The sequence below is a fragment of the Mauremys reevesii genome, linkage group 17, assembly GCF_016161935.1.
Source record: "Mauremys reevesii isolate NIE-2019 linkage group 17, ASM1616193v1, whole genome shotgun sequence".
Classification (NCBI taxonomy): domain Eukaryota; kingdom Metazoa; phylum Chordata; order Testudines; family Geoemydidae; genus Mauremys; species Mauremys reevesii.
Window position 1 is genome coordinate 4374123 of NC_052639.1, and position 19566 is coordinate 4393688.

General features: G+C 49.9%; 1 protein-coding gene across 5 annotated transcripts in view; it reads right to left on the minus strand.

Moving 5' to 3' along the window:
• Positions 1-3185: 3185 nt before the first annotated feature.
• MAP3K14 (mitogen-activated protein kinase kinase kinase 14) overlaps positions 3186-19566 on the minus strand; it is a 29976-nt gene continuing 13595 nt past the window's right edge. For 3 of the 5 annotated variants that reach the window (XM_039504239.1, XM_039504240.1, XM_039504238.1), the window contains exons 6-16: positions 18906-19043; positions 15378-15507; positions 14466-14597; positions 14192-14296; positions 13846-14009; positions 13262-13412; positions 10302-10643; positions 8929-9035; positions 8431-8575; positions 7803-7903; positions 3186-6962 (exon numbers count right to left, since the gene is read on the minus strand). In XM_039504239.1, coding sequence (XP_039360173.1) covers positions 6798-6962; positions 7803-7903; positions 8431-8575; positions 8929-9035; positions 10302-10643; positions 13262-13412; positions 13846-14009; positions 14192-14296; positions 14466-14597; positions 15378-15507; positions 18906-19043 — 1680 coding nt within the window. In that variant the 3' untranslated portion in view covers positions 3186-6797. The remainder of the gene's footprint in view (positions 6963-7802; positions 7904-8430; positions 8576-8928; positions 9036-10301; positions 10644-13261; positions 13413-13845; positions 14010-14191; positions 14297-14465; positions 14598-15377; positions 15508-18905; positions 19044-19566) is intronic. The other 2 variants (XR_005589282.1, XR_005589283.1) reach the window with 2 other exon arrangements.

Genomic DNA, 19566 nt, shown 5'->3' on the forward strand with positions numbered 1-19566 from the left:
GGGAGGTGATATTTTATTTTAAATCAACCAGGGGCTCCCAGCTAAAGAGGTGGCTGGGAGCCCTCAGGGGCAAATTAAAGGGCTCGGGGCTCCAGCAGCTGGGGGAACCCAGCAGGGCCGGCTCTAGGGTTTTTGCTGCCCCAAGCAAAAAAAAATTGGCTGCCCCGTCACAGCCCTGGGCTCCCCCCTGTACCCTCCTGCTGCCCCAGTCCTGGGCTCTCCCCCCACCCACACCTCCTGCTGCCCCAGCCTTGGGCTCCCCCCAACGAGGGCCCCCCCCCCACCTCCTGCCGCCCCAGCTCTGGGTCACTGGTAACTCGCTCTCAGGGCAGGTCATTCATCAGGAATTTTGGATGTGCACAGAACACAGACAGGATTGGTTCCCATATGGTTACAGAGCTGCAGTAAAGTGGAACAATTTTCAGCTTGTGTGATTGGAGGATATCTGGATGCATATTATAAGACTGTCCTCCATAAATGAGGAAAAGTTGAGGAGCCTTTATTATTCTTTTGTTCCACTCTTTCTTTCTATGGGGAATTTGCCAATGCAATAGCACTGTCTTCCTTTTAAACAAACAAAAAGGCAATGGCTGTTGAAAATAGCAATTCCAGTCCTAATAAGCATTTCTTGCTCAATTTTATCCTGCTTTTTCTACAGCAAGTTACAGTGGATCAGTATATTTGATTTGGGAGAAATGAAGTAACAGCTGCCCAAACTGAGCTTGAGCACTCCTGAATTGTGAGGTGTTCAAATCTGGAAGGCAGGTGCTGGGCAGGTGGGCCTGTGGGCTCCACGGGGGAGCATGGCAGCAACATGTCTGGAGCTGCATGGAGCCAGACACGCTGGTCTGAGTGGCACGGTAAGGGGGCTGGGGGTGGGAGAAGGGGTAGGGGGTTCCAGAGGGCAGTCAAGGTACAGGGAGGGTTAGATGGGGCAGAGGTTCAGGGGGGCAGTCAGGGGACAGGCAGCAACTGGATAGGCATGGGAGTCTCAGGGGTTCATCAGGGGACAGGTGGGGGTGAGGTTGTGAGGGGAAGTTGGGGACAAGGAGAAGGGAGGCTTAGATAGGGGCAGGGGATCTCAGGAGGGGGCAATCAGGGGACAAGGAGCAGTGGCATTTAGATAGGGCAGGGGTCCGTGGAGGGGGCAATCAGCACTGCGGGCCGGGATTCAAAGGGCTCTGGGCTGCCCTCCGCTGCGAGCAGCCCAGAGCTCTCTGACTCCCGGCCGCGGCTGGGATTCAAAGGGCTCTGGGCTGCCCGCAGAGCACCGTGTGCGGGGGATTCAGAATCCCCCTGCGGGCCACGCAGTGAGGCTCCGCGGGCCGCATGTTGTGCAGGCCTGTCCTAGATGCACAATCAGCGAGCAATCAACAGGCAGAACCAGTGGACTGAACCAGCAGGTTGTTGACTGCTCAGAGCTAACTTTGAACGCAATCCAGATTGTTTAGGGATTAGCGTGTGCGCTGACTGGAAGTGGTCTCAGTCTGCTGCTCAGGTTGGTAGGAGCAACCCCTTTTCCTTTTATCTCAGCCATTGATCAAAGTGGTTACTTACCTGTGCAGTATCCGTTCTTTGAGCAGTGTTGGGCACATCTGTGCTCCCCCAGAGGGGGTCTATGCACCCAAAGTGCTCGACAGTAGCAGGTGCACATACAGTGCACTGCAGGAGTCTATGTTACACGCTCACTTAAAGGAGAATTGGCCTCACAGGTTGCTTAGTTGGACAGGTCGTCTATGAGCCTAGTGTTCAATGCCTGGAAGTTGCTTTCAGTGCTGCCTGGTCACAGCCAATTTACGCCCTGAAGTGATTTATAAACCCTTACAGAGGCAACTTCACTTTCGACCAGCCTGACACCTCCCCTAGCTGGAGGCTGACACTGCTCCCTCCATGATCCTGTGATACAAACGGGCAGTGAAGTTCTCAGCTGACACTGCACATAGGCGCTTTAAGGGAAGTCTGCACCGTAATCAGGAGGTGGGATTGCAGAACTGGTGCGGTGCCACCTGCCAGCCTGCTGCAGAATATTGTGCACTGCTGACACACCTTCACCCCCCAGGGGTGTGTCTACACTGCAAGCAGGAAGTGGGAGCGGAGCATGTACAGACATACCCAAGTCAGCTTTGACCCAGTGAGCTCAAGTAACAATAGCACTTAAGCCCTGGCAACAGGGGCAGGCCCCACCAGCCCAGGACCCTGCACATGTATTCACACAGCTGCTGCAGCTTCATCATGATCATTAACCCACTAGCTCAAAGCTAATGTGTGTAAGTCCATCTATACACCGTGCACTCCCCCAATCACACTGCAGTGGTGATGCTGTCAACATTACCGGCCATTCTACAGCAGCTGGAGTTATGGCACCAGGAGAGTTATTCTGGGAGAACACAGTTGAGGGGAAGGTGGGAAAATCTCTATCAGGAGCTCCTGCAAACATTCCTGCTCCTGCCCCATTCACGCCCTGTGCAGATATCCCAGACGGAGGTAATATTCAAACAGCCCAGGCTATCCCTGTATATTTTAAAAAGCCTCATACGCTGATGGTTGGAGTCTTTGCTTTGGTGTCCAGCAGCCTAGAACATGGCCCCTGGAGCAGAATGAATAACCTGGGTTTCAAGGGGTGGCTCTGGGCAGGGAGGAGGCTCCACATGATGCAGATTCTCAACCCTGGGAAGGCTTCTGCAGGTGTGACAGAATGAGAAGCCCTCCTGTGGCTCACCTTGCCACACCCTGGCAGAGGACTGTCCCCACAGTCTGGGTACCAGGGTCTCGTCCAGCCTACGTTCAGACATCTCAAGCACAGGGCTTTCCCCAATTCCACAGCTAAACTCCACCTCCCTGCCAGAGCATTTTTCAAGATCCCCAGCCTAGTGATCCTCCTCACATCACTCCCCTCCACTCACCCAGGAACACTAGAATGCTTGACTAGCCTGCAATCGAGGCTAGAGCTGCAGCAATGACCCAACAGGTGCTAGGGACTTGGGCTAGGTTTAAGCTTAGGCCACTTTCCCCCTCCCAAGAACTTCCCTTTCTGAAACTGATGAGCACGTCCCTGGTGGGATGGGAAGGGGGTGGAGCTGTTTGCAAGCCACTTTTCTGTAAGCAGATCAGGTGATGTCCTGCAGGAACCCACTGACAGTGCAGCAGCAGAGCAAAGGAACCCGACAAATCCAGTTACACAGGCCACCAGAACAAAGAGCTTTATTCTTTTCATTGACAGGTCAACCTGCATCTGAATTTATATATTTTAAAAAACTCAGTTTTGTAAAGTGTCTCCATGTACAACAAACAGTTCAACCCTATGGAAAAACAGGGCAGCTTCCACCCCTCCAAGTAGACGCTGTTAGGGTGCTGGGTGCTTCTTGTTTTGTTTTCAGTGGCATAGTTTTGCCTAGACCCTTTCAGGAGGGAGCGGTATGTGCCACTGCTCTCACTTTTCCTTCATCCTCTATTCCCTAAGCTGTGGTTCTTCACTGGACAGTGACAGGTAATACCAAGCAGCACCTGCTTACTCAGGCAACTGCATGCATCAGTCAGATCCGCTGATTCCAGCGACAAAAGCTTTCCCCCACCTTGTACTCCTATTAGCGCTGCAGAGCCATCCAGCCACAGGGGGAGGGATCTGGAATCTCACCTGGCTCAAGCAGCAACAGAACATTTAACCAAGCTGCACCAGCAGATTGTCATTGGCAACAAGAGTTGAGTCTGAGCTGGAAAGCCGAGTCTGAGCTGGAAAGCCGAGTCTGAGCTGGAAAGCCGAGTCTGAGCTGGAAAGCCGAGTCTGAGCTGGAAAGCCGAGTCTGAGCTGGAAAGCCGTCTCTTACTTGTGAGGCAAACTTGATCTGGAATCGTTGAGACAAACATGGTGCCCTCAGGCACCTTATGAAGTCAGTTTACAGAGCAGATCCACACTCCAAGGACAGTAAGGAAGGCGGGTGGCTGGTGGTACCAGTAATGAAAGTCCACAGTCAGCTGGAGATTAGAGGGCTGCACAGCTGACAAATGGGAATCTGTCACACGGAAGTTGGGTGCAAGTGATACGAGGCTACAGTGAGGAGAACAATGTCAGATTTAAGGTGGACGAGATACGTGGGACAGAGATACTGGCTAATGCTGGTCTGCCAAAGCGCAGCAGGATATACACATCCTGCCTACCTGGATTCATAAGGGTTTACACTTTTACTCATCGTTCAGATAAGTTCCTAGCATAAAAAGAGCAGCATTAATGCTATAAGTAAAATGTAGAGCTCACTAGCTCTTCAAACATTGAGGGCTGCTGCATTTTGCTCTAGTGTTTAGCAGAGTTTGACACCAACAGGTTAAAAAGAGGTGGAAGTTACTAAGGAGAAACTGGCAAAATTCTGTAGTGTCCCCTCTTATATACCAGAATGAGAATCTTTAAGGGCTTGTCTACATTACCCGCTGGAGACGGGCAGCGATCAATCCAGTGGGGGTTAATTTATCACTTCTAGACTAGACGCAATAATCGACCACCGAGCGCTCTGCTGGTGACTCCAGTACTCCACCAGAGCGAGAGGCGTGGGTGGAGTCGACAGGACAGCATCAGCTGTCGACTTACCACAGTGAAGACACCACGGTAAGTAGATTAAGTACATAGACTTCAGCCACGTTATTCACGTAGCTGAAGTTGCTTAACTTAGATCAATCCCCCCCTCAAGTGTAGACCAGGGCTAAGTGACAGAACAGTGGGCGTGAGTAAGGGTACAGCTGAGTCACGGATATTTTTAGTAAAAGCCATGGACAGGTCATAGGCAATAAACAAAAATTCAGGCCCGTGGCCTGTCCATGACTTTTACTATATACCCCTGACTACAATGGGGGTGAGTGGAGGGAAGCACGGCTCGGCTCAGGAGGGCACTGCAGGTGGGCTCCCTACCCAGCTCCTGGCTCCATGTGCTGCCTCCGCTCCACCCCAAGCCCTGGGTTCTACAGCTCCCATTGGCCTGCAGGTGGAGGCAGCATGTGGAGATAGAAGCGGACGGAGGGGAGTTGCTGTTGCCTTTCCAGGGAGCCCCCCCCACACCCGAACTCCTGCTGCTGGGGGACAGGGGGGCCTGAGACTGCCCCAGCAGCAGCCACTGTGCCTGGTCCAGGGGCTACCCAAGCTGCTCAGGTGGCCCCCAGGCCAGGCGCACCAGCCATTGCAGAAGTCACAGAATCAGTCACTTTCGTGACAAACACGGAGCCTTAGGCATGAGCAACCTTTGGGGTGACAGGCAATACAGCAGGTCCCTGGTTTACGTCGGGGCTGCGTTCTTAAAAAGGGCAACAGAAGTGTAATGGAACGCAAGTCTCCCCTCTCCGTGGGAATGCCCTGTGTTATTTGCTAGCCAGTTACTGCTAGATGCCAGAGCTGGCAGCATTTCAGCTACAACAGATATATACTCTCTCTAGTTTAAGTATTTTGGGATGAAACAAGTATAGAAATATCACTACACTGAGCACCAGTGTAGTGATACAAAAGTTCCACTCATCTTGGAATTCACATTTTCAAGAGCTTTGATTTTCTGATTCAGGATTTTTGATCATGTAACAGCCAGAAACGTTAATCATGCAAGAGACCACTGGAGATTAGAGGCTTAATGTGCTTGCAGCTTCTAATAAAGGCGCAGGAGAGCTGTACTTTAGCCCAGCATTACTTGCAAGTTTCACTACAATTTGCAACATGGTCTGTGGACAAAGCACTGGCTGAGTCAGGAATGTCTAGTCCCAGCTCTGCCATACATTCAGAGTGTGGTTTTGGCCAAGTCACTGCTTTGCTCTTGCCTCAGATTTCTGATCTGTAAAATGGGGATAATGATAGACTTACTTCCTTACAGTACTTAGCCATGGCTCTTACAGAGGACTTATGCAGTACCTGTCATTCACTGATGTTGATGTGCTCCATAGGGGTTAAATTTAGCCGCTATTCCTCCCACCCATATTCTATCCAGCGTATGGACAAACTGACTCTCAAAAAGGTTAGTCAAGGCACAGCACATCAATGGCAAAGCTGGGAACAGAACCCAGGAGTTCAACTCTCAAGCCTCCAGACCATGTATTCCCTTCCTTGATACATATTGTTTACAATAATGAAAGAGTGGGATAATGCAAGGTCTCTGTGGACCAGAACTACAGAGGAGATGTTGCAATCAGAGGTGAATGGAAAGCCCTTTCTGGAAAGCAGCCCTACTCCTTTTCTGATTAGAAGCTGCAACCTCAAAGAACAGAGTGCTGCTGGGACGGGAAACCGGAAACACAATGATTTGATTACAACCCTTAAACCAGCCAGTTACAGCTTCTACTTTCCTCCACTGCTCTAATCTTAAGGCAGTGATGCTATTCAAAACTGAGAGACAGAACTTTTTCCCCACCAAGAAAGGAGCTTGCCACCTCCTCACCCACCATACTACTACACTCACGATCCCTAGCTTCCTTCCTCTAGCGAGTGCAACATCGACTGACTTCATGGCGGAGTTGTGAGCAATTGCTGTGTCCAGCCCACTCCCCAGCACTCTCCTGGACAGTGCTGATGCACAGTGGCACAGCCCTGTTCCTCTGCTGCATTCAATCGCAGCATGTACACAGCCCTCACTCTAGACAGCGCCTGCCTAGAGACTGAATCCAGACCAAGCAGCCAGGCGTTGATGCACTAAAGCAGGGAGTAGCTGAACCCTGGATCCTAGTTCAGTAGGAAACAGCAATAGCTACATTTGACGCTTATCAGGCAAAGCTGGTTGTGGGCTTCTGTAATTCCATGCTTCAACATGAGGAAGTGACCTCCACGACCAAGAGCCTCATGGTCTATTCTCCAGCTGGCCATGCTTGACTCTCCAGGTCCAACCGGAACTGCAGTCAGGAGCAAGGGTGCACTGCAGCTCTACACCAGCGTCAGGAACCTCCATGTCATAGCGAACAGGCTGACCTTCCTTTGTAACAAGGCTGAACGCCGAGGCTGGTACCTGTGAACCAGAGCAAACAAAGCTGAGTGGCACTTGGCAATCCAAGTCTCATTCAGTGCAGGAGAGCAATGCTCTAGCTGGCTAACAGCGTTCTGATTAAAGGAAAGTGCAAGGAGAAAGGGGTTCATGCTTGGCAGGGATCATGTCCTAATTCTCCCCCGGTGATAGACCATTTCAGAAGCCAAATATAGTTGGTATTTATCCTGCAGCTGGATTTCCACACACAGTTTAGTGCCTACTGCTAGCTAGTGATCAACTGGAGTGGCTGGGTTAGTTTTGACTCCTATGGCCTTTTCCTCTTTAGCTGCACCTCTTTGCTTTGTGATCCTTAAGGGAACGGCTTATCCCAAATGGGTACACCGCCAACAGTACAAATCCTTTACACTTCTACAGCCCCTTTATGCTGAGAAGGTCACAGCGTTTTAAGATCAACAGCCTCACAATCCTGTGACATTGGTACCTGCCTTCCCTCACACCTTGCAGTCTCCAGCTGAGGCAGCCCAGTATTTACCCTGGAAGTTGACAACACTCCCTCAGGGCAATTATAAACCTATGTGCAGCCATTTTCTCTAGCTGACATTCACTACGTGCCTCTTCCATGCGAGCAGGATTCTAATTTCCCTAGAAAACCAGTAACGTTTCCAGTCGGAGAGAAAGAGCCCCAGAAGTCAGAACAACTGAACCCTCTCTCAGAGCTGTCTATCTAAGAGCACTACACCTAAGTCAAGAGGGTGTGTAAGTGGCCTAGCTCATTAACCCCCAAGCCACCGCTAGCTGCCCTCCAGCATGCGATGGCCCAGTAGCCCCCGTCTGAATCACAGCCTTCTGCCCGCTCCTCACCTGGCTGCTTATCCCAGTAGCAATGTCTCCCACCTTGGTCCTGTGGAACTCTCGGATATGAAGATTTTCTCCACTTAGCAACTGGATCTGGATTTTCACTCCTGAAACAGAGAGTCATTTACTTCTACTGCAGGCTTGGAACACGAGACTAACTCCACCAATGTACGAGTTGTTCTAAAGGAGATCAGTCAGCGTCCAATGCCCTGGTAGGAGCCTGAGGTACGGGTTTTTGCCACTAAGTATCTCATGCGCCCAGTCCAAGAGCCCAGAGGCACTGAAAACGCGTCAGAGGCACAGACCCGCACCCCTTGAAGCCAGGCATTCAGCAGGTTTTTCCTCTGGCTGCCTCGGTCGTCAAGGGCCGGGGCACCCCATGAACTCACCAGGAGCTGTGGGCACAGCCTCTCTGACGCTCATGTGCTTTTTACCAGATGAAATGTCACAGGCTTAGCAAGACCCTCTCCCACCTCCCAGGGATGGTTCCTTTGTTCCAACGGGGAGAGAAAACTTGGAAAAAAACTGCTACTCATGCACAGTGGCTACTGAATCACCCCCTCCCCATCTAGATATGGGGTAGCTGTGTCCAGCCCATTTACATCGAGATTTGGAGACCCAAAAATAGACTCACCATTGAAATAGCTGGGGGTGTCTGTGTGCCGACTGCGATACAGCAGGTTGTTCCAGCTGAAGCTCTGTCCATCGGTCTGGCTGTTCCAGGAGTGAACCCCAGAGCTCATGGTGTCCCTCAGGCTCTGAGAGGCCTTCAGAGAGTTCTGAAAAAGTAACCGCACACACAGCTCACTTCCCTGATGCTGCATATATAAGGGCCATGCAATTTGCCAGTACAGCACCGTAGGATTGTTACTATTAAACCACAGTGCGAGCATGCTGAAGAACATTTCACCAGCACCCACCTTCCTGTGTCCAAAGAAGGGAGAATCCCCTCCACAGAACAGGCCCTAGGCCACCCACAGATTGACCCAGAGGTAACAGTAAAGGCAGCACATCTGCCAGGGGCCGTACAGCTACACCTCCACTGCTGGAGACACTGTACCTCCTGTTTTACATCAGAAGGCGGATGCCTCTCATAGATCCCAGCAGTGGTGCTGTGTGGTTGTTTATTCACCTTCTCGCTGGCATCAGACATGAGCGGGCTGTCAATGCTGAGACACGAGAGCATTTGCTCCTGCTCCTCCAGAGAGTACGGCTGCGACAGACTGTTCAAAAACAACTCTAAAAGCAAAAGGGAGAGGAAATGGAGAGAGATTTGCAATTGTTCTGATCCCACACCTCCCCGACCCCTCTCCCTTTTGCTGTAACTAATACTTTAAACCCTGAAGGAAGGGTACTAAAGAAACACAAGCTCTTTACAAATATCACATTACATTACCCTCAACTTCCCTGGGAGGTAGGTACTATTGTGCCCACTGTAAAGGGGGTGGAAACTTAGGCACAGAGCAGGGAAGTGACTTACACATCACTTGCCAAGCCAAGAGCCAGGAATGGCACCTAGCAGTCCAGCTCAGTACTCTGATCACAAGACACCCACCCTGGATCCTCCTGCTTGTGTCTAGAGAACTCGTAGCCAAGCTGGAATTCAAGACAGGTCCTAGTCCAGGCAAGGGATTACAGGGAAGTATCCAGCGCTCATAAGGCTGCAGGAATACTGGGCTAATGATCTGAGCACAGGGCCCCACAAATGCTAATCCCCACTTTGTGGTATCAAGCAAATCTCAAACAGAATTTCCTTATCTACTAGAGAGGAGCATTGTGCAGTAATAGTGCCCTACTGCATCTGACAGGAACTTGCCAAGATTGTGTTATATTTAAGGACTTCAGATTATTCAAATACTATTCCTGCAGCTTTCCAGCTCATTCATTAAGTGAAAGAAGATGCCTGTCTACATCAGGAGAGAGCATATTAGTGTTATTCTGGGCAATGGAAAGGACAAACTTGACAAGTGCTCCTGCTGAACTTTCCGAGACACTGGAAATCAAGCTACTTGGCTGCTGGACACAGGCGATGTACTTCCCACATTTACTTCTCCAGGAAGTTCACCAGTGTACCAGACAGATCTTGGCTGCACTAGTCAGTTTTTCCACAGTTCCCATCAATTATGCTTCATCCAACATAAGAATGGGGTTTGATGCAGCCAGAAGGTCTCCACAAGTTAGAGCCCACACTCTATCTGGGGCATGTGCAAATTTTCAGTAGAGGTTAGGCTCTGCAACTGAACGGGGCTGAGAAGCGGCAAGGAGGCCAGGGAACCTAGAAGCATCAGTCTCAGAATCCCACAACACCGGTTCTGATGCACATTAGTGACTGAGAACCACTCATCTTGATAATTTTGGAGGTGTAACAAATGGAGTTTTCCCTGTTCTTGGAAAAGGGCCATTTCTGGGCACCAAAGAGAGCGACTCTAACGAAAGCCAGAAAACAGAAGCAGCAGCATCACACACCAAGCTCTGTTAACAGTAGAGAGCCAGTCTCCAGGTTACCTATTTCCAGCTGCTGAAGCTCCTGTTCCGAGATAGTTGTTGCCCGTTCCGTGGAGCTGCTGCTCTTGGTGGGGACAGGAGCCAGGGAGGAGAGGGAAAGTGGCTCACAGGCCCTAGGTAACTCCTTGCACAGATTCCAAGGGGTTACCCCAGTCTTCTCGGTCAGCTCCAGAGATGGTGGCTGCAGGCTTTGGGATAGGCAAGGAGCTGATCCAGGGCTAGCCAGAGTCTCAGAAATCAGGCTGACTGTTGGGGACAGGGAGGTGTGCGGATTGTTTTCTTCATCCAAAGATGAGCATCTAGGTTCTCTGTATTCTCTCCAGGGGTTCTTCACATCTCCCACTACAAAATAAAGGCACATACAGGACTGTTCTAGAGAAATGCAGCACGCTTCTAAAGCAGGCAGCACTGTATCTTGCTGTGGAATACCCAAGGGCTTCAAAAGATGAAGCCTGTAACTTTCCTGTAAATCAGTTCCTGGCAGATTACAAACTCTCCAGGGGATCGATGAGAGTCTCAAAGAAGGAACATTAGCATATGGACAGGTTTTATTTAGGGATGTGACAAACACTATTTTCAGATTTGCTATATACCAAACACCAGCTGTTTGCTGTTGGACAGTGGGAGACACATGGGGCTCTCGGTTTGCCTACCACAGCCCTGGCTCATGCTAACATTAGCCTCACAGAGAACCCAACATCTGCTTCCAACAATGAAGAGGGATGCAAGAGCGCATGCTGGTGCTCAAAATAGTGCTATCATGGCTCCTTTCTTGGTGAGTTATACAAACAGGATAATCTAGAGGCCCCCGTCCAACCCCATGGGACGGGAGTGTTTTGCGCATACACGAGGAGCAGCAAGGCAGCACCAACAGGAGTCATTCTGTACATTACTTGCACGTGGGAAGGCTTTGCATCGCAAGCAGCATGTTCCAGGAGTGGCTGGTTTCTTACCCGTTGTACTTAGTAATGAACGAGCATCATAGGCGGCAGGTTTGTATAATTTTTGGTAGTGCCCAAAATGGTGGTGCCCCCCCGCTCCTGCCCTGTAAGCTGATATAAAATGAAGCTACAACGCATCGGCACCACAAGATTACAAGGGTCAATTAAAAGTGGAAAGTCAGAAGCAGCACTTGCCTGCTTCAATATACGGTATTATATTTTGTAGCACCTGTTGTGACAAAGTGGGAATGTTCTTAATGTTTTCTCTGAATATTGTGTGGGTGCCTCAGTTTCCCCTGCAAGGTGCCAACTGAAGGTGTTGGGGACAAAGATCAGGTGGCCTTGTCCAGAAGAGACACAAAGGCCAGAGGAGGAAGTGTCAGTTTGGAGCTGGCTGGGGAAATAGGGAGAGACCCAGAACTTGGGTCTGGGCTCCCCACCCCCGAAGATGGACCTGACTGAGGGGTCCTGTTTTCTGTACCTGCAAGCTCTGTTTTAGACTGTGTTCCTGTCGTCTAATAAACCTTCTGTTTTACTGGCTGGCTGAGAGTCACGTCTGACTGCAGAGTTGGGGTGCAGGGACCTCTGGCTGCCCCAGGATCTGCCTGGGCAGACTCGCTGTGGGAAGCGCACGGAGGGGCAGAGGATGCTGAATGCTCCGAGGTCAGACCCAGGAGGGTGTGAGCTTCTTGCCCTGGAGACAGTCTGCTCAGAGAGAGGAGGCTCCTCCAGAGTCCTGACTGGCTTTGTATGGAGTAGTTCCAAAGAATCCCAGCATCCCCTTCCACACCATGTGCTTCCCGGAAGTCCGCACAGGCACTGACACTCCCTCCTCTGGCCTGTGTCTCTTTTCCAGGCATTAGGAGGCCACCTGATCTCTTTGTTCTCCAACATCTTCAGTTGGCACCTTGCAGGAGAGCAGCCCAAGCCATCAGTTGGGTGAGTCAGGGTTTCGGTCATTCTCTGTGCAGACGGCATCACACCCCCTTATCCCACCATCTAGATCCTTGAGAAATGCATAGGGGAAACTGAGGCACCCAGCCAGTATTCAGAGAAAACTGTAAGAACATTCCCACTTCGTAACACCTGTATACGACTAGTTATATACTTTAAAGGGTGTAAAATAATCAAGTATTATGCTAAACACAATGATACTCCAAACTGACCACCAAATTTAAGTTGCATGTTTTTCCCCTCAGGTGAGGGCTCTGGGGTGGGGTGGGGCTGAGGGGTTCACAGTGCAGGAGGGTGCTCAGGGTTGGAGTGCTGGGGGCTGCCCCAGGGCTAGGGCCAGAGAGGACTCCGCCCCCACCCCCGGCAGCAGCAAGCTCCAGGGGAGGAACCCCTCCTTTTCCCCCGCCCAGCAGCACACTCTGCACCACGGTCACTGCACATGCTCCTAGAACCTCTCAGGTCCAGAAAGCCCACTCACCTCTCCTATGGTGGGTACCGGGGGGAGGGGTTGCCATCACATGTGGCCTCCCCTGCTGCTGCCCCTCACCCTAGCCTCACTGGGCATGGGGTTGCCCCTTGCCCAGCGTGGGGCAGGAGTGGGGGCTGCGGGGGGGAGGGGTGGATCACAGGGTCAAACCTCACCAAAGCCCCAGCAGCTGCTCAGGTGAGTGAGGTCCACTCCAGATGTCCATCTCCTGGCCGGAAGTCCCCCTGGCGTCTCCTCCAGGTGGGTGCTGGGGGACGGGAGAGGGGGCTCCCAAGCACATGCGTGCCTCCTCCCCCCTCCTCTCTCCCTCCCCTTCCTGAGGTGCTCCAGCAGTCTGCCCCGCTGCTCTTTATAGCCTTGGGCAGAAGCGGCGGCAGCACAAGCAAGGGAGGGACAGGGGCTGGGTTTTTTCAGGCAGGGAAACTCTGAGGCAGGGGGGCAGGGCCAGAGGAGAAACCCAGCTCCGAATATTGGTGGAGCACAGCCCCCAGCCTTGAATATTCCTGGTGCTCGGGCACCACGAGCCCATATAACCAGCCGCCCCGACGAGCATGACCTTAGAAGCAGGACGTTCTTACCCTCCTGCAGAGCTATGTCAGCCTTAGTCTTCAACTCAGCCGCAGAAGCTCTTTTAAGTGGCTCCTTCTCTAGCCCTGCTTTAATGATCTCGACAGTGGAACGGTTACAGGAAGGTGGGATTTCCCTCAACGGAGGCGGCTCTTTGACTATCTGTATCGCACAAAGCAGCAAGGGAAAGAGGTTAAACTGAATGAACGTGCATTCCAGTCTGCTTCCAAAAGAGACAAGTTCTCCCCTAAGCTGGCCACATCCACCACTTATCTGTGTCTCTTGATGCCATGGCTTAAAAAGCACGGAATCAGGATCAGAGGCCTGGTAACAATTCATTCGACAAATAGTTAAGAACGTGCAGCTCAATGATGAGCACAGGAGAAACAGGAAGAAGCTAGTTGGCCCTATTTTGTTCCTGCACACAAGTAACATAAGTAAGCGGTTCCTAAATTAAGACCACCACCACCACCACCCCAGTCCCCTATTCGCACCTTTCAGGCTTTATCCCTGTAGCTCACTCCAGCTTGCTAGATATAAATCAGAGTTTGTTCGTCACTCTGGATTTCTGGCACAGCATACGTTGGTCACTCACCTTTAAGCAAAGAGGGTGGTTGTAATACCGGGTCCAAGGATGACACCCATTGAGCATGTGCAGCATCATGCAGCAGCTGCTCCAGACATCCACCTTTGAGTCACAGCGTTTTCCCATTACTACCTCTGGAGCCATGTGAGTCTCTGTGCCAGGCATGTAGCACCCTAGGGACACAAGTCAAACTCAGAGATTGCCATCAGACCTGCTGTGTGCACTAAGAAGTCATCAAAATGTGATCCAGGAGCCAAACGCAGCCCACAGGTGCCCAAAACTTTCATACAGAGCTACGGCTTACAAAGCAATTTGTCTCCCAACGGGGCAATAGAGAACCATGGCAGAACCTTACCCGTCACCAAGCACTTCCCCAAGCCATCGGGATGAAGGCGAGCAGAGTGGCCGAAGTCGCAGAGGAGAGCCCGGCTTCCATCACTGGATAAGAGCACGTTGTCCGCTGCCAGTGAAAAGGCGTAAAATCAATTTCCTAGTCATTGAGGTCAGCCCTATGAAAGGCTAGTGCACTAACCCACTGAGCCACCCAGCAGCCATCTGGAATTAGGAGGAGCCTGTTGTCAGATGTTAAGAGGAAGAGGAGTAATAGGGGGCTTTACAGGGAACCCTACCTTTGACATCTCCATGCAGAATGTGGTGAGCATGAAGATACTCCAGACCCTCTAATGCTTGACCCAGGTAACGGAGGGCTTGATCCTCTGGCAAGTAGCCACTTTGTTTAATCAGCTGGCCTAGCGAGCCGCCTATGAGAGAATTCAGAGTGCACACATTTCAGTCTTGTATCTGTCCAGTATTCCTCAGAAGCTTCAACACTCCTCCCTTTCTGCTAGGGCCAGAGAAAGCCGTAAGATCAGAGGGGTGACAGTTGTCTCCCACGAATGGGAAAGTTCCTGTTATTTATTCCTAGAGTTCTTGCTGTCCAAGGTAACCTCAATTTTTCAAGTTCCTTACTTTGGTCTCACATAACTCAGTGGCCTCATAGCACCAATCATCAATCTGACAGGACCAACCCCATCCAGTCCCCTCTGGTCATCAACTGAGCCCTGAAGAGGCTGTGCTTTCTGTGGCCCCTTGTAGAGAAGAGGAGCCGTGTGCAAGGGAAGTATAAGGTTCAACACATACTCCCTGCTCCATACCAGTGTATTACATGAGATCAGAGAGATTCACTTCACAGCTTTGGTCTCAGTAGCAAACACTGTAGCATCAAAGCAGACAGGTGCTTGCTTTAGTTATAGGCTTGGAGGAATTCTGTTGGCTTTCTAGTTTTAGAACTATAACTCCAGAAGTGAGAGAGGATGATCACTCAAAATAGATGTTCATTTCTATGTACTAGTGGTGTTGACCTGCCACCACTGCCAGCCCCCCTCCCTCAAGAAATTAACTCCAGAGAAAATCCAGAATGCCACCGAAGGGATAAAAACATCTAAAATTATGGCGGTGGGGGGGGAGAAGAGAGGAGGCACAACGAGAACATCAATGCCCACTTCGTTTGATGGTTACAAGGGTGCTTCCATCTTCCTTACCCTCCATTAGCTCCATGAAGATAGTAACCCAAGGACCTTCCTTCACGGCTCCATACAAAGGGACAACTTTGGGACTTGTTACTCCAGCACATGTCGTCAACTCTTCTGCACGAAAGTGTTCGACTTGCACCTGGAGAACCGCAGAAGAAAAACTGGAGAGTCAAGATGTTGGATTCCAACAGCTCAGCTAGGTTTGTACCAATACCCTCCCCTCTTCCCGCCACACATGGGACAGCACCACTCAAAATTCTGGCCAAATGCACTCTCTCTGTGCACTAGAACGGATTACGGTACCTTTCTGTTCCACAGCCAGGGCCAACTGGACTTTAGCGACAGAGTAAAGAGACAGTACTAGGTGTTTTGAGGCAGACACTTTTGAACAAGAAAAATGCACTACAAGAATCCCTAGCACTCAAAGCTACACAGCATTTTAAAAATGGCCAGAACACACAGCTCAGGCTTCAGTGCCCTCTCCCCAGAATGCCTCCTCTCCAGATTGTGGCAGAGAATAACATTTAGGAAGGAAGATAAAAATCAGCTCTAGTTGTATCTTGTTTAAAAGGGAAACTGGTAACTTCACACACACACTTCAGTCTGAACGTTTATCTAGTCCATCACATTGCTCAAACTAGAGGAAAATTTCCTGTCAATCTCACTTGTCAGTTTGCTCTGTACATTTGATAGCACCCACTGTAGTCAGTGTCCCTGTTTGTGCTGGTCTTTCATACAACAGGCAGAAAACATTTTTATAAATGCCAGGAAAATGTGATTGTAAGCCACAAAGGAAAGGAAAAACCAGGGGAGGTGTAGCACCTAGAATAACTTGTAAGTAATTTTTTGAAACACACTTGATTTCAAGTTCTCTTTCTATGCCCATGTACAGTAATCTGCCCTATTTATCACCATCTCTTTAGGCAGCAGCTATGCTACACAAGAAAAACTAAGTAGAAAGTTGATTCACATCAGTAGGCCAAACAAAACAAAACTAGACACTGCTGAAGACAAGAAGGAAGCCATGACTCATTTGGAGACTGGTGGGAAAAGGATGCATCATGTTTCATTGTTGTCAGTGGTCCCAGCCATAGCTAGTTTGGCTCAATCTCAAGAATTTAAAAGCCAGCTGCCAAATCAAGTTTGGTAAGACATGGGTAGGTACCTCAAGTCCCGTAAAAACAGAGGTGGCGTTAATTTCAGGCAAGCCAGGCATTGCACCTCATTTCCACACAGGGCCAGCTCCAGCTTTTTTGCCACCCCAAGTGTGTGTGTGTGGGGCCCGCCCGCAATCGGTGGCAGCTCTACTGCGCCGCTTCATTCTTTGGCAGCAATTCAGCGGCAGGTCCTTCGCTCCAAGAGGGACCCGCCACTGAAGACCCAGACGTGCCACCCCTTTCCATTGGCCGCCCCAAGCACCTGCTTCCTTTGCTGGTGCCTGGAGCCAGCCCTGTTTCCACATTAGTGACTTTAAAGTATCATAACTTGGATCTTCATATTTCTTAATTGCTGGTTAAAATCCAGCTATTTTTGCCTATGAAGACATGCGTCCGTCAGAAATTTATTCCTTCATCTACACAGCTACCTTCTGAAGCTTATGGGTAACGTTTTCAAACACTTAAGTCCCATTTTCAAAAGTGACCGGCATTTTTGAAAATTTTACCCTGTAGCAACTAGGACAGGGGAGGGCAAACTTTTTGGGCCGAGGGCCACATCTGGTGGGGAAATAGTATGCAGGGCCAGGGCAGGGGATTGGGGTGCGGGAGGGAGTGTGGTGTGCAGGAAGGAGCTCAGAGCAAGGGATTGGAGCAGAGGAGGGGTGGGGTGCAGCAGGAGGCTCAGGGCAGGGGGTTGGGGGGTGGAGTACAGGAGGGGTTCTGGCTCCGGCCCCCGCTTACCTCAAGTGGCTCCAGGGTGGCAGCAGCACGCACTGGGGCCAGGGCAGGCTCCCTGCATGCCTGCCCTGTCCCCAGCCCCACGCCGCTCCAGGAAGCGCTATGGCCCCTGGGGGAGGGGGGCGCAGAGGGCTCTGCATGTGCTACCCTTGCTATGCCTCCAGATACCTCCCCCAAAGCTCCCATTGGCCACGGTTCCATTCCCAGCCAATGGGAGCTGTGGGGGGCGGTGCCTGGAGGCAAGGGCAATGCATGGAGCCCTCTGCCCCTCGCAGGGACATGGTGCTGGCAGTGCTGCGGGCCAGGTGCAAAGTCCTGAGGGGCCAGATCTGGCCCATGGGCCATAGTTTGCCCACCCCTGAACTAGGACAATAATCCTGTAGCAAAATTATCTGAGTGCATGTGTTTGCCAGGTAGATAATTAATTCAAATGAAGCGATTTTGTATGTTATGACACTGGCATAACTTGCTCATGTAATGGCCATAAGTCATTGTGTGTGTCTATTTTTTAGATGTACTAGGTATCACTGCAAATTTTAGTATTGCAACATTTTCTGGTTCGTATTAACTCTCTCTCTCCTGCACAGCTCACAAGTGAAACATATGAGAAGAGATCAGATGTATTATTTTTTCAACTTGGTTAATATATTTATGCTCGTTTGTTTCCACCAGGTAATCAGTCAAGTTGAGATTTATTTATTTATAGCATAGAAAAACAGTTTTTAAAAAAAGTGAAAATACATACTCCAAAGGATTCTGAACCCAAACACCTTTCTAAAAAAAAAAGTCAGTTACCTCCCACACTCTTGACTAGAGTAATATAGGGAGAAAAAGTATTTTTAACAGCCACCAGAAAGCACATGCACTCTGATATCTAGAGGACTATGTAGTGAGATGATGAGAGAATGCAACTTGTATTAATATACCTACCTACAAAAGTGGGGGCATAACTAAGACAAATCTTCAAAGAAACTCCCAAGTTCTATATGCATCAAGCAACATTTCATGAAAACATCTGACTTTTACTATACAATATCTAAAACATGCTGGACCATGTAGGATCCTGGACAAGTATAGTTCCTTTGCAGAGCCTATAATACAAATTCACTACACTTTACAGGCACTGTTTAAACATAATATGTAAATGATAATGCCAAGAAAATGCTTTAAAAATGAACACCCTTTTAGGGTACAGGCAGCCATACATTTCTCCAGGATACACTCATCCAGTATAGGAAGGAGCATCTAACCTTTCGCTCTTTGCTTTTGGACACACTAAGAATACAGTTAGATTCATGCAGCAGCTAAAAACATACTTCTGATCTTTAAGATTACCCAGAGTGCACATAGCTTCTCTCAGCTCACACAGTAACAATGGCACCTCACAGAGCGCTGTGAAGGTCGACAGGCGACTGTATCTGACACTGAAATACAGGCTCCCTCACCTTATCACAGACAAAAGTTCACATACAAATGCTTTGCAGTTTGCCCTTGGATGCACAGCTTCAATAGCACTGACTCTCATAAGAGAGAGACACCTGGAGTTCTTGGGAGTTGAAATGAAAACAGACCCAGCTTTTACTTTCTTTGGGCCTTCTTTTATTGGGCATATCAAGCTTTCCTTTCTGTTTTCTTAAGTTACCTTTTTGGCAGCACACTGAAATCCCGTCTGTTTGTCCTCTATTTTGTAGACTTCCCCAAAAGAGCCAACACCCAGAGAGTCCTGGCACTTGGTCCAGTGAACCTCTTCCCGGTATTCATAGTCCACTGGCTTTAGTTTCTAAGGATTAGAAGTAAAGACAAGATGAAGCAAGCATGCAGGAACATGGCTGCCAATCTGCTGTGTCAAGTCTAAGAAGGAGAGCAAAGAGCTGGGATTTTCAAAATAAACTAGAAGAGTTAAGGGTCCCAGAATCACTCAGAAGTACCTCTGAGAGGGGATTGTCAATTATTGCCTTCAACAAGCCCTCCCCTCTCTCTAGATTTCTTGGGTCACTGGTTGGGTGTCTGGGATCAAAATGACTATCCCTCCATCCCAACGAGAAAATGAGCCATCCCCTGGAGACCTAAAGATTTCTAAACAACAACTAGTCCATCTTTTAAAGGCTGTCCTGTCCACAGGCTGAGCAATGCAACTGGACACTGCTGTACTGCTAGTGCAACAAGATCCAGAAGTTGAAGGTGGTGGATATTTTGTGCCTGCACGATTTACGTGTGCTTCTATTGTCCCAGGAAGCCCTGCCTATGCAATGGGTATTTAGCTGTGTAATCACCCAGCTTGCTGGTACATGGAACAAGAGTGG